General features: G+C 37.8%; 2 protein-coding genes across 2 annotated transcripts; both read right to left on the bottom strand.

The window, feature by feature from the left end:
- Positions 1–2,865: 2,865 nt before the first annotated feature.
- LOC124161344 (cuticle protein 19-like) lies at positions 2,866–5,289 on the bottom strand. Its single transcript, XM_046537658.1, has 3 exons — positions 5,187–5,289; positions 4,044–4,102; positions 2,866–3,357 (listed from the first exon to the last, which is right to left on the bottom strand). Exons 1-3 carry the CDS (start codon positions 5,287–5,289, stop codon positions 2,866–2,868), a joined length of 654 nt encoding a protein of 217 aa, XP_046393614.1.
- Positions 5,290–10,293: 5,004 nt separating this feature from the next.
- On the bottom strand, positions 10,294–12,553 carry LOC124161343 (cuticle protein 8-like). Its single transcript, XM_046537657.1, has 3 exons — positions 12,542–12,553; positions 11,684–11,767; positions 10,294–10,785 (listed from the first exon to the last, which is right to left on the bottom strand). The coding sequence occupies exons 1-3, from the start codon at positions 12,551–12,553 to the stop codon at positions 10,294–10,296; spliced, it is 588 nt and encodes a 195-aa protein (XP_046393613.1).
- Positions 12,554–12,867: the final 314 nt, after the last annotated feature.

Here is a 12,867-nt window from a genome sequence, read left to right as displayed (position 1 = left end):
TCCAAGCCTTCCCTTGACCTTTTTCCCTTCCACTAGTCCTTCAACGATTGTCTTCATCAGACCATCGTGCCTCAAAATGTGGCCAACTAAGTTGTCCCTTCTTCTGCATAAGGTTTTTAGGAGGTTTCTCTTTTCTCCCACTCTTCTTAGCACTTCATGGTTACTCACACGGTCAATCCATTTTATCTTCATCATTCTTCGGTAGCACCACATTTCGAATGCTTCCACTCTTGACTTCTCTGCTGCTGTCAACGTCCAAGCCTCGCTTCCATAGAGAAACATACTCCATATGTAGCATTTGATGAATTGTTTCCTTACTTCTATGCTGGTATTTTCAGCTGTAAGAAGATTCTTCTTTTTGTAGAAAGCCCTCTTCGCCTGCGCTATTCTACTGTGTATTTCTTTCTTGCTCCGTCCATTGCTGGTAATTCGGCTTCCTAGGTAATAAAACTCGTTCACCTCTTCAAGTTTATGCTTTCCTAGGTTGATGTTTGTTTCAGCCTCCTCTCTTTTGCTGCACTCTAATATCTTAGTCTTCTTTTTGTTGATTTTCAGCTGATATCTGGCCATTGTCCTTTCCATGTTTGTCAACGTCTTCTTCAAATCCTTCTCTGTCTCGGCTATGACTGCTATGTCGTCAGCAAATCGCAGCATGCTAATTTTTTCTCCTTGGATATTGACACCCGAAGCTTTTTCCTTGATTTCATTGATGGCTTTCTCTATGTAAACATTAAAAATTAAGGGGGAAAGCGCACAACCTTGTCTCACCCCTTTTCTTATTCTTGCTTCTGCACCGTTTGGTCCACAATTGATCACAGCTACTTGGTTTTTATACAAACTATGAATAATTCTACGATCATGTACACTGTCTTAATAATTTGAGTGCCTACCTTGAAACCTGACTGTATCTTCTCACACGCTTACCATTTCCTCGAAGTGAAGACGCCCAGGGGTAGCTAAGATAATTAATCACCCTATCAGTGCCTAGTTCTATTCCAGCAATGCATTCTCACTCGTACCACTTGGTCTATGTACCAATGGATATATATGATGACAGTATTCTTGTTATTTTTTCATATATCATTTTTTAGTGAACGTCTAAAGCGATGAGCGTCCGCGATGCGTTGCCAAGATACCGTGCGAGCGTTAGCCTCTGTGGAAGACGCTAGAAAGACCAATTTATTTTTTCAGGAGTGCAAGCTGCAAATATTCTGGGTTTATTGGGCTAAAATATTCTATTAGAATTGTATATCAAATTCCAAAACAAACCAACATGCCTTGATCACTTCTCCAGTTCTTTCTTTCATCATTGTTCTCATTACCGTACCTCATTCCTGTGTCTCGTTTCCTTGTCCTTCCTTTCTTAAAGTGAAATTGGTGTACTTCCCGGGTTTACAGACCCTTAGTGTGTGCTTCTTACTTTCGCTTCTGGTTTGAAATGTTGCTGGATGTGAAACCATACGTATTCTGTACGATATTTCCAGTGTAGTAACTTCATCATTTTCAAATGAAGACATTTTAATGATAAAACCTACACATTCCTCGTTTATGCTGCATATTTTCGCAAAAGTATATTCTTCCGCATTGTCTGAAGAACGCACTCAAGTTCATAGTTTTCATTCATCTCAAGTCACTCAATATGTCATGTTTTTTTATAGATTTCTATTTTATAGATCCAGTACCACATTTACGCTTGCATAGGTACCTTCGGTGATTTAAAAGTAATATTTAAATATCGTATTGCAGTTAAAATATTTTATATCACTACAAATGGAGAGAAAGTGTTGTCAAAGTATTAACCCTGAGCATCGAAATGTGATTCTGCTGCCAATAAATGGCATATCAATTATTTCTCTTCTGATGAGAAATAGTGACTGGCCAAACTTAGGCCAGTTAATTTTTTTATGGTAGCTTACTGCAGCAGTTTCCATCAATTGATTACGAAATTATTTATTTTTGGCATTTAAGTGGCGTCACTAAGTAATCCCTATTCAAGATCAAAATGTAAAAAAAATGGAGAGCGTATTGCGAAACCTTTTATTTAAATGATTAATTATTCATTCTCTGTACATGATATTTTTTATTTTGTTCTACAAATGATGTTATCAAGCATTACCACTCGTTCCTTATCTTACATTTGCATTGAGTCAACCAGTTTTTACTTAAAGAAGTGGATATCAGTTCAGGATAACTATAAAACGAAAATTCTTCATTTTCAATAAGCTCCGGAGTTATCTTTTTCCTATTTATTCTCAAGACTGAATTTTCTATCGTAATACGGTGACATTTTAATTCTTATTTCACTCAAGTTATTGGCTTACGGTATGGTCATACCTCAGACCACAAGCCTTTTTTCTCCGTAAGGTCATATTCCTCCAATTAATACATAACTACATTCATTCATGCCGTTAAGGGCTGTATTATTGCAAAGCCTGTGCCACCGTTTTTATAGACCTATTTCCAGTCAGTAATTTTTATTCCGAATGAGCGGGTACCATATGGTAACTTGAATTCATTATATTATATCCTCTTATTCCAATTTTACTTATTTATTTCATTAGGGAAGATAGAATTAAAATAAAAATTCAAAATTCTTAGAATTCAATTTATTGTCTGTTTACGATAAATTAAGTCATACAGTGGTGGTGAACATGGGGGAATATAAAACAAGGATAATTAGCGAACGATAGTGTCATAGCGTATTGTATTTATGGCGTCATATGTCGCTGCAGTTCTCCTTTATTCTTGATGCTTTGGAGAATGCGGTAGAAAATCGTCTACTGTACTGTATGTGTGCGTAAAGTCTATGTAATTTATTCAGTGAGGACTTCGTATTTTACGTGTTTTCATAGCGCAGGTTATAATTTAGTAATGATAGCCTCCGTGTCCAAGAACAATGTCATTGCGGCTGGCATAGGAGGTAGCACCGCCGAAGTGTCCTCCATAGTGCCCTCCGTAGCCATAGCCACCGTATCCATATCCGCCGTGGTATCCTCCCAATCTGTAAGCAGCGACCCCGTGGCCGATGGCGATGTTGTTGCCGTTAGCGTATGAAGTGGCGCCATGGCCGTAGTGGCCGACTCCGTGAGCACCCAAGTGTCCTACGGCGGCGTATCCTCCGTAGTGATAGACTGGTGCGTAGTGGTGCGGGTGCACGGCTTTTCCCTGTCTATGGACGACGGCGTTGAATCCGTTGTGCTTGTCAGCGGTGTATTCGACTGTGCGCACTGTGCCATCAGCTTCGTGGAGGCTGTAAGCACCCTTGACAACATCTCCGTCCCTCGTCTCCCACTGGTTCTTCTGGTCTCCGGTCTTGTGGTCACTCACGCCATAGTCGAAGTTGTACTTCGGGTAAGCCTGAAATAAGTGTGTTCAAATTATCAGCTGTATGATATTTATTAATTCGTAAATTTATTTATGAATTAAATATCATATGATTCTTGAATTCTTAGTTGAATAAAATTATGTGTTTTATGTCGGAAATACAAATGAAAGTGATATAGTAAAAAATTATTCACTCCGTGTTAAAATTTTCGTACACAAAGTTTGCGATTTTTCGTGGCCTATCGATGATCACTTTATTTTCACAAATCTAGAACTGTTCGGTAGTGACCTAGGGACTTAGGCATTTAAGCTTCTGAGTAGGTAGTTGATGTAATGTTTTAAGGGATTTGTTGTTATTTATTGAGTATTTCGGCTTCTTTTTAAGTCTTTAAAGCCTATTTGAGATTGTTGACAAATCTCTTTCCATTTATTTACGAATTGGAGGAGAAATACTTAAAGGATAAGGCTAGTGTTGGGGTTCATATGAAGTACATAGGTGTTAAAAAATAATTTCATTAGGAATTTTTTTTATATACAGTTGCTTAGGAACTGAAATTTTATGATTGATTTATATTCATCTACAGCCCACAGGGTTCATTGAATGAAATTGTCCGTATCAGCTTCATTTTAATATTAAATGTACTGATAATTTACTTGGGAGAACATATTAATTGCATATTTTTGACTCAACCAAAATATGTACATCATTATGTACTCACGTATTGATCCAGATGTCCCACAGCTCCGTACAGTCCTCCGGGCAAGGCACGGGTTGATGCTGCAATGCAAGCGAGGAGCAGGATCTATCCAAGGAAGATATAAGCTGTGAGTGAACATTTTTAACCTCTTTTAAAAATTTTCATATTTCCTAATTGATTGTTTTCACTGCGCCATGATTTTTTGGAGCCGTTTGCTACCGATGAACTGTTCCAGTAATATGATGTGGAGAGTTGCGCTCTAAAAATAATGCTAGATGCTGCCCTAAATTCTTAAGGTCCAATGTAGATCATGCAATGACACATTTTCTCCTGAATGTTAAATCGTTTTAAATCAACATCAAAAATATAGGTATCATCTTTAATATTTAAAAATGCAAATACAAATACAAAATGCAAATGAATTTTTTTTTATCCTCAAGGCGTTATTAAGTACTGGACATGGTGGGTGAGGAGAGGCAGGTCTTATATGAGATAAGGAGGAGACAGTTGGTATGGATGGAGTTAAGGCATGGCGGGGAGGGGATGTTGAAAATGGTGTTAGAGGGTAGACTGTTAGGGAAACGAGGGAGGGGAAGGAAAAGAATAGGATTTTTAGACAGATTGAAAGGTAGTAGGCCTTACAGTGAATTAAAGAAGGCAATGCTGGAAGGAAAGGGAGGCTCCCAGATCACTTATTGCGTACTCCATGGAAACCTACCTTAATCGGTAGAACACTATAATAATAAAGGCGTTATTGTTTTAACATATAACATTGTTAGGCAGATATTAATGGATTTAGGATTGTGTGAACTTAATGTTGCTCAAAAAATTCACCCGATAAATATTTTTAATACCAACGAAAGTGTGCAGCTTTCTAAATTATTAACACAAAACCTTGAAGTCCGTGCATTCACAGGTTTGTATTTCAAGGATTTCGTCTGCATTGTTTGCTTATTCGCTGCCAACGTTTTTTAGATTAAACGTGACTCATAGAAAAATGGCTCTGTAGACATAATAAATAGCGTAAAGTGGTTTTAAGAAGATATTTTCATTAATATTTAAAGAATAGCTAATTTTATCTGGTCTTTGATCAACTTTGTAATATTCGGTGAGTTAATTTTTTTAAGAAAAATATTCCTAATTTTAACTTTCCGAAGCCCTTACCTTTGAGATCATGGTGGTTGTGGTTATTAGCGGCGCTCTTCAGTGAAGTCCTGCGAATGATATCCACACCACCAGTGGCCCGTTTTATATACATCTCACACATGGTGAAAATGGCCCTCTCCGAGGAAAAGTGATGAAATAAATGGAAATAGTTTCGTGGATAGTGACTGATGAAAGTACGAACATGAATATGGAATGCGCGAATTCCTGCCTAAGAGTTGGACAATATGGGGATACCATTGAGAGCGAAGGGACTTCTGTTACCCAATTTTCCAAAGAGAACGCACCTATATTTCATTAGCTCAGGCCTCAAAACGATGAGTCTGAAGTAATAATTGGTCATGCATGAAATATTTGGTGAGATAAAAAAAAACACTGCGTCTTACTACCAAACCCTAACTTTCCAGGTGTGCTGAACACCCCCCATTTTTTGAGGATAACCATCCCGTGCGAAATTGTTAGTGCATAAGATGATTTTATGCTGAAATTTGGGTAACGTTTAAGCGTAATATGCAGTTTAAATGGACGAAATAGTTCGTCTCTATAATTTCAATATCGAGAAGCCCTTGAAATAAGCAATGCCTTTTTGTCGTTGCTATTTTGCCTAAATAACAACAATAACAAATTTTTTGATACATTTTCTCCATCCTCTATTTATAACGCACAATCTTCGTTAGAAAAACGTCGCTTCGTCTTTGGGTTTTTATTATATGAGCGCAATGACATTGTTCCTTGCCGATGCATGATAAAAGAGCTGTTTATCAATGCTATTTATTGCAGTATGCTCCTGGAAATAAGAAAAGGGTTTTATAGTGAATATTGGGCTGTGAGGAAATAGAGAACTGAACAATAAAAAGATTTGACGATCGCCACGGAAATGAAGAAGAGGTAACTACCTTCCGAGAAGTTGGAATGTGTCGTTTATGGAGCCTATAGCAAAGACATTGGTGAAGACTCTTTTTTTTTTAATTTTAGGAGGTTGTTGAAATTATGTATTCGATTAAGTTTCCTTGAGAGTTATCGAGTTTGGGAAGCTAGTAACATTTTCTAGCATATACGTTTTGCTACCTCTAAATATGCCATGCGATAGGCTAGTAAACTTTTTGGGCTCATTAAAGGCGGTAGAGATAACGTTGAACCTCGATTTTTTTCAGGGCCTCAGAGTTAGTTCGGTTAGAGAAATGAGGTGCATATTAGTTTGTAATCTGAGCGTTGTTGAATAATAATAATATTCTATTGTTTTACAACATTCATATATTAACACGTTGACCACCATGCCGGCCATAATGACCGGAGTCGAGTGGCTCCCGTCACGCCACGCCGGTCATACTGACCGGACTCCGAGCGACTGTTTTAAGGAGGATTTCTGACGCAGGAGTGACCGGAATCTCTTGCTAGCGTATGGGCCATGACCGTTGTGGCGTCAAAATATAAATATTTATTTTAAAGCAAAGTAGAAAAACACATTTAATGTTTTATGATCCGGGAATAGTCAACGGAACGAAAAACACTAATGGCGTCAGAGGACATATCTACTAAAAACATCATGGCGGTCAACGTGTTAATTCACAGTGTCCGGCGATATCTCGTGGAAATGTTATATATCCATGAGAATAAACTAAAATGGTAACCTTCCACACAATTGTATTTACTTAAGTACCGAGCCGGTTTCGACACGTAGTGTCATTATCAAGGTTACATTAACATTACCTTGATAATGACACTGCGTGTCGAAATCGGGTCGGTACTTTAGTAAATACAATTGTGTGGAAGGTTACCAATTTAGTTTATTCTCATTCATATATTACTATATTCTATGAGTGTTATGGAATTGATATTGTGTTATTTCACCAAAGAATACTCTTTATGTTGTAATGTGTGTAATTTCCTCATAAAATTGTTTTGTATTTCCTTGTGAAGAGGAGCAAGAAAGAAAAACCTCACCGTGAATAGATACATTAACATTAAAATAACTACTAGTACCTTGAAGAAATGTCAATATTTGAACAAAAGTTAATTATTAAATTATTTTACAGAATCGCATTATTGCATTCAATGACATACGGGAAAGTACCTTGGCGTCATTGGTACAAGTATGCCATGCTTTCTGCCTGGACCACTCGCTATGATTCAGGGAATTTAATTCGTTCTTCGCCAGCTATTTATGGTTTAATGTTGTCTAAAACCTGAAAAATTACCTTTTTCTCTCTTTTCTTAGTTTGAAACATAAAATTACCGTCCCAAAGGCACGAAAAGAGGGTATCGTTCTTATGATGCTACCTCTTAGAAATCCCATGAACCATCCGCAAACTTCTCGTTGCATAATGGTCTATGTGTGTAGTAGCCATATGATGCCACTGAAAGAAATGCACAATTTAATGAAATTATTTCTTCACAATTATTATCCCTTGAAATTGCTTATATATACATTGTTTGTTAAAGTTTCGCCGAAAGATGCATGTACATGCTTGTTTTTTAGCGCTGAGCAGGCAGGAGGCACGAGTGTCCTATCTCCGCTACTGTCCTCTCCCTGAGTTGAAAAACCACGTTACGGATAGGATTATGCGTATACTTTGCGTCGGGCTACACAATTTCAACGGTCAATTTGTGACTAAATGGTCACATGCACAACAAAATGAGCAATTATTTTGTTCCCCGGTGATTAAATTCCGCTGAATATATTGAAATTGACTATTTTAAGAATGCATTTATAGATTTTAAATGCAATCCTCCATAAAATCATCCGCTTTTTGAAAATATTTTGGCATTGGTACTATGAGAATGCGAAAATGGTTCTTTAGAATGGCGTGAAACGTCAAAACTAGAACGGTTCGATTTGAAATTAATTGTGTGGAGTGCACAATGTCATCCTCCAATCACTCCATAGTAGCTGACTTCCGAACTACTGATTTTGCAGTAGCTGACTTTGTATCCCACATTGCATCATAGCCTTTCAAGTTTTCGAATTTCGGATGTCCAAGATGGTAACATATTGGTTTTTTGTAAGCTTTTCGCTCCAAACGCTTCAGAGCGTGTGACCCTGACCTAATTATAAATTTTCAGCGCTTCAACGCCCAGATTGCACTACTCTGGAGCTTTTTCCAACACTTTTACACTGAAATCAAATTCTACAGTTAAATTACGATGTATTGTGATATTATTTCAGTTCCGAAGATGAACGCTGTCCCAGCGGCCATTTTTCACCGCTCTTCTGTGTTCTTGTATGCGGCACTTCACAGCTCTCTTAGTCTGTCCGATGTATGACATACCCCAACTGCATTCAATTTCATAAACTTCTTCGTAGGCATGAGGTGTGATACGGTCCTTAGGAGTCGGAAGAAGTTCTCCAGTCTTCCTAACACAGTTGAAGCGTGCTGTAACATCAAATTTTCCGAGGAGTCTCGCGATCTATGTTCTAAAAATAAACATTTCCATCTGTCGGCTGTAGCTGAGCATACTCTTAGTGAACCTGGACTAGGCATCAACTGGGAAGAAGCAAAAGTCATCGCCAGAAAATCCCGATATTTTCCGAGGATTATCCGAGAGGCGATTGAAATATCTTAACATCCTCATAATTTCAATCGAGAGGATAGCTACCAACTCCACAGTACGTGGAAGAGACTCTTCGCCTCATACCACTATGCTATTGGTCGCTTTGTGGCACGAGAACATACACCACTGGGCTGCCTAAATAATGGCGGCCAAAACACGGCATAATCACTTCGACCTGAAGACGCCTGCTGGAATGCAGGAGAAACCGTTGTCCTTAACGCAACCAAGACGCGGTGAAACCCGAAAAATGCAGCCTACTTTAACTTTCCTGTTTTTGGAAGATACCTCTTAATACCTTAAAAGGTGTAATCCTTCATTGACCTCACTTGCCTGGGTGCGCGAATCGTTCTCCACTTGGTTCAATTAGGAGTCTTCCAAACACTCAACCATAGGGTAAATATAAAAAGGATCGATCTCGACTTCTCTGTATGGCACCCAGATGGAAATTGCAATATTCGAGCGCAAGTAATTAGATAGAAAAAAGATTGCGATACTGTATTTCAGCTCCAAAAACGAACGCTGTTCCGGCGGCAATTTACAACCCCCAGCTTTCCTGTTGTTGGGAGATGCCTCATAATGACGCAAAAGGCGCATCCAAAACCCTTCATCAACCTCTCTTGCCTGGTTCCATGCTTAAGTTGTTGTGCTGGATCCGATTGGCTTATTACTAGATAGAGGTTCTGTATAAGTCGTTTATTTGCTTTAAAATATTATTTTAATTTTATTATATGCCCTCAGAAAATAAGAAAAAATAGAAATTCATTCAAAATTCTTCACGAGTATATATGCCTTATTCCATGTTCTATAATAATACTGATATCGGAGCCTCAAGGTGAGACTCTGCTACAAGCGCGTTTTTATATACTTTCTTGTAATGCAAACGGAACGCGAAAATGTTTCTTCAGACGAATGAGCAGTTAGTCCCACAGTTGAAGGTGACGGAGATTCATTTGCACGAGTACATTTGTATTTCCATTCAAGACCACGGTTAGCATTAGCCCATAATTGTCTGAGATCAAAAGACCCGTTTTATACAAAAATCAGCTAAAATATATTAAAGGTAGATCACCATCGAGAGATACTGAAAGTGAAAGATATGGATCGGTGGCGCTAGCGCATTAGAGCGTGGCGCGTGTACCGAAACGCACATTGGTATGCAAAGGTTTGAGTATACCGCTGTGCCCACTTCTATAAGTATATTTTTCCTATTCTCTGCGCTATCAATAACCCCAAAAGCTTTTAATTGAATTTTATGTAGGGATATAATTGTTAGTCAGGGAATTATCTATCACATGTTTAAGTAATATGTTACGGTAAACATTTATTTTCGATGTAGACAACATTAAGAGCTTGTTATGGTAGATGGAAGTGAAATAATTAGGAGAAGAAAACCAAATGTACTGATTATAAGAAGCTTATTATCCAGACGCTGCTATATTTAAATAGGTATGGTGAATTAAAAAAGTAAAACTTTATAGTTAACTTATAGAAAACAAGTTTTATTCTTTTTAAGAGCATCTTTTAAAGAGGCTTTGTACATTTTTTATTTTAAACTTTAGTAATGGTAGCCTCCGTGTCCAAGAACAATGTCATTGCGGCTGGCATATGAGGTAGCACCCGCTAAGTGTCCTCCATAGTGTCTTCCGTAGCCATAACCACCGTATCCATATCCACCGTGGTATCCTCCCAATCCGTAAGCAGCGACTCCGTGACCGATGGCGATGTTGTTTCCGTTAGCGTATGAAGTGGCGCCATGGCCGTAGTGGCCGACTCCGTAAGCGCCCACGTGTCCTACGGAGGCGTATCCTCCGTGGTGATGGACTGGTGCGTAGTGGTGCGGGTGCACGGCCTTACCGTGTCGCTTGACGACGGCGTTGAATCCGTTGTGCTTGTCAGCGGTGTATTCCACTGTGCGCACTGTGCCATCAGCTTCGTGGAGGCTGTAAGCACCCTTGACAACATCTCCGTCCCTCGTCTCCCACTGGTTCTTCTGATCTCCGGTCTTGTGGTCACTCACGCCATAATCAAAGTTGTACTTAGGATACGCCTGAAAGATGTGAATTAAGATTATGAGTGTAGTGGCATTTTTATATTTTTTTAAGTGATTTGATATGAAAGACATATGATATTTAGTCGTTATCTCAATGCTGTATCGTTATGGTCAAATGACAGGACTGGAAATATAATATGACATATTTAATCTCTCTTTCAAATGTAAGAATACTATATGCATCACCTGTTCAATGCAATTTATTCCTGGTAAATCAACATCTATGCTGCCTTCATAGTATAAAGTGTTTGAACGTGATCATGTTAGACATGGTCTTTTATACTAAAAAAATCATTTTTCAAACTTTCAGGTATACAATCAAATCATTTTTAAAAAGTAATTTATAAGTTATCAAGGATTGAATACGTGAGAATCATATTGTATAACTATCACAGTAAAAGAGAAATAGCAACACGCAGTGAATAATTTTTACTCTGTGTAATCAGTGGGAAATAGAGTTTGTCAGGATAGTGAAGAAAGATTTAGTGCTTTCTTGGGAAATAGACTTCGTAAAATGGTCTTAGGATTGCCACCTAGTCAGGAACTGCATAACTACGAGCAGTAATGTAGTTCCTGACCCGTTGGGTTAGTTGCGATGCGTTGATATAGGCTGCCTATTTTTTTTCAGGAATATTTAACGATTTTCACGCCTGTTAGCATCCATCAACTAATCCTCCTGTGGATAAAAACGTTCAAGGGCACTTATGCGTAAATCTGTATCCATTGAATACATTTTAATTTTTCTTTCGTAGTCGACACATTCAAACGATCATTTTTTTTAAATATGCACTTTTTTACTTGAATCTAGCATTGACTGTATTGGGAATTATGTCAAGTCAAGTAGTATTTGTATATTTCTGAATTTATTGAAATACCTATGATTCAGTGTACTCACGTATTGATCCAAATGCCCTACAGCTCCATACAGTCCTCCGGGCAAGGCGTAGGTTGATGCTGCAATGCACACGAGAAGCAGAACCTATTCGTGGTACAAAGGTAGGTGAATGACTTTAAATATCTCCATGTCAATATTTCATACTTTGAACTTATAGTTTTTCTCATGTGGCTTAATATTTATAATGATTTGCTTGCGCAATTTGTAAACATTGATTTTTCTACACTTTTAAGTATTACAAACTCATAAATGAGATGGTATGCTCATTTCACAAGATAGTTGTATCTCATAGTGTTTGTGATACGATCTCTTAGTAATGCGAATTATTTTCACCACCTCGGTTATATTGTGTAATTATCAATTTAGATTTTGACATTTTTTTATGGTTACGTGGGATAGGTAGAGATCTATATTTTAGCAATCGACATTTACCGTAGGCAAGTCTTATATATGTGTAAAATGATTGTAAAATAGGAGATAAAATTTGTCTTAAAATGTTTTTTTGTTGCAGAAAAATCTAAATAGAGGTACACTTGTGATTCCCATTTCATAATAGTGCAATTTTTTCACTCTCATGAAAAATATGGTATTACAGCGTTAATTTTCTACTCTATTTTCACGATTTTATGCTCGTTATAAGCTTATTTGTTTCTCATACTTTTGGGAAATAACTTTAAATCAAGGCATTGGTTCAACTACTAGAAGTGATAGGGTTGAGCGGCGAAAAGAAAAATTTTAATTGCTCAGCTTTGTACAATTAAAGGTGTATTTTGATAAAATTCATGTACAAAATTTGGGAAACTGTAAATGTAAAAAAAATGAGTAACCTAAAAAAGATGTATTTTTTGGAGTTCTTACCTTCGAGATCATGGTGGTATCGGTTGCTAACGCTGGTCGTCAATGAGAACCGGTGGATGATAACTGGACTATAAGAGGCCCGCTTTATATACAGCACTCGTGTGGAGAAAATGGCCTTGTATTTCAGAAACAGTGTGGAAATTACGGAAAACATTTTCGGGGTAGCTGCATATGAAAGTAAGTATCTGGAAATGGAATTCGCGAATCTCGGCAATTGGAAAATGTGCTACCGCATGCGAAGGCACTTTGGTTGCGTCACTTGATTCTCAAAAGAGAGTATTCCTATATTTCATTAATTTCGACTATGAGTGGAAGAAGAGTGAAGG

The sequence above is a fragment of the Ischnura elegans genome, chromosome 6, assembly GCF_921293095.1.
Source record: "Ischnura elegans chromosome 6, ioIscEleg1.1, whole genome shotgun sequence".
In the NCBI taxonomy this organism is placed as follows: Eukaryota; Metazoa; Arthropoda; class Insecta; order Odonata; family Coenagrionidae; genus Ischnura; species Ischnura elegans.
The sequence above is the reverse complement of the archived record's forward strand: the minus strand, read 5'-3'. Positions and strand labels throughout refer to the sequence as shown.

Bases quoted from the DNA above. Each gene is read 5' to 3' on its own strand.
- LOC124161344 (XM_046537658.1), bottom strand. From the start codon at position 5,289: ATGTGTGAGATGTATATAAAACGGGCCACTGGTGGTGTGGATATCATT. The intron at 4,103-5,186 runs GTAAGGGCTTCG...CTTGCATTGCAG, and splicing joins CAACCACCATGATCTCAAAG to CATCAACCCGTGCCTTGCCC. The intron at 3,358-4,043 runs GTGAGTACATAA...CACTTATTTCAG, and splicing joins TGGGACATCTGGATCAATAC to GCTTACCCGAAGTACAACTT.
- LOC124161343 (XM_046537657.1), bottom strand. The intron at 10,786-11,683 runs GTGAGTACACTG...CACATCTTTCAG, and splicing joins TAGGGCATTTGGATCAATAC to GCGTATCCTAAGTACAACTT.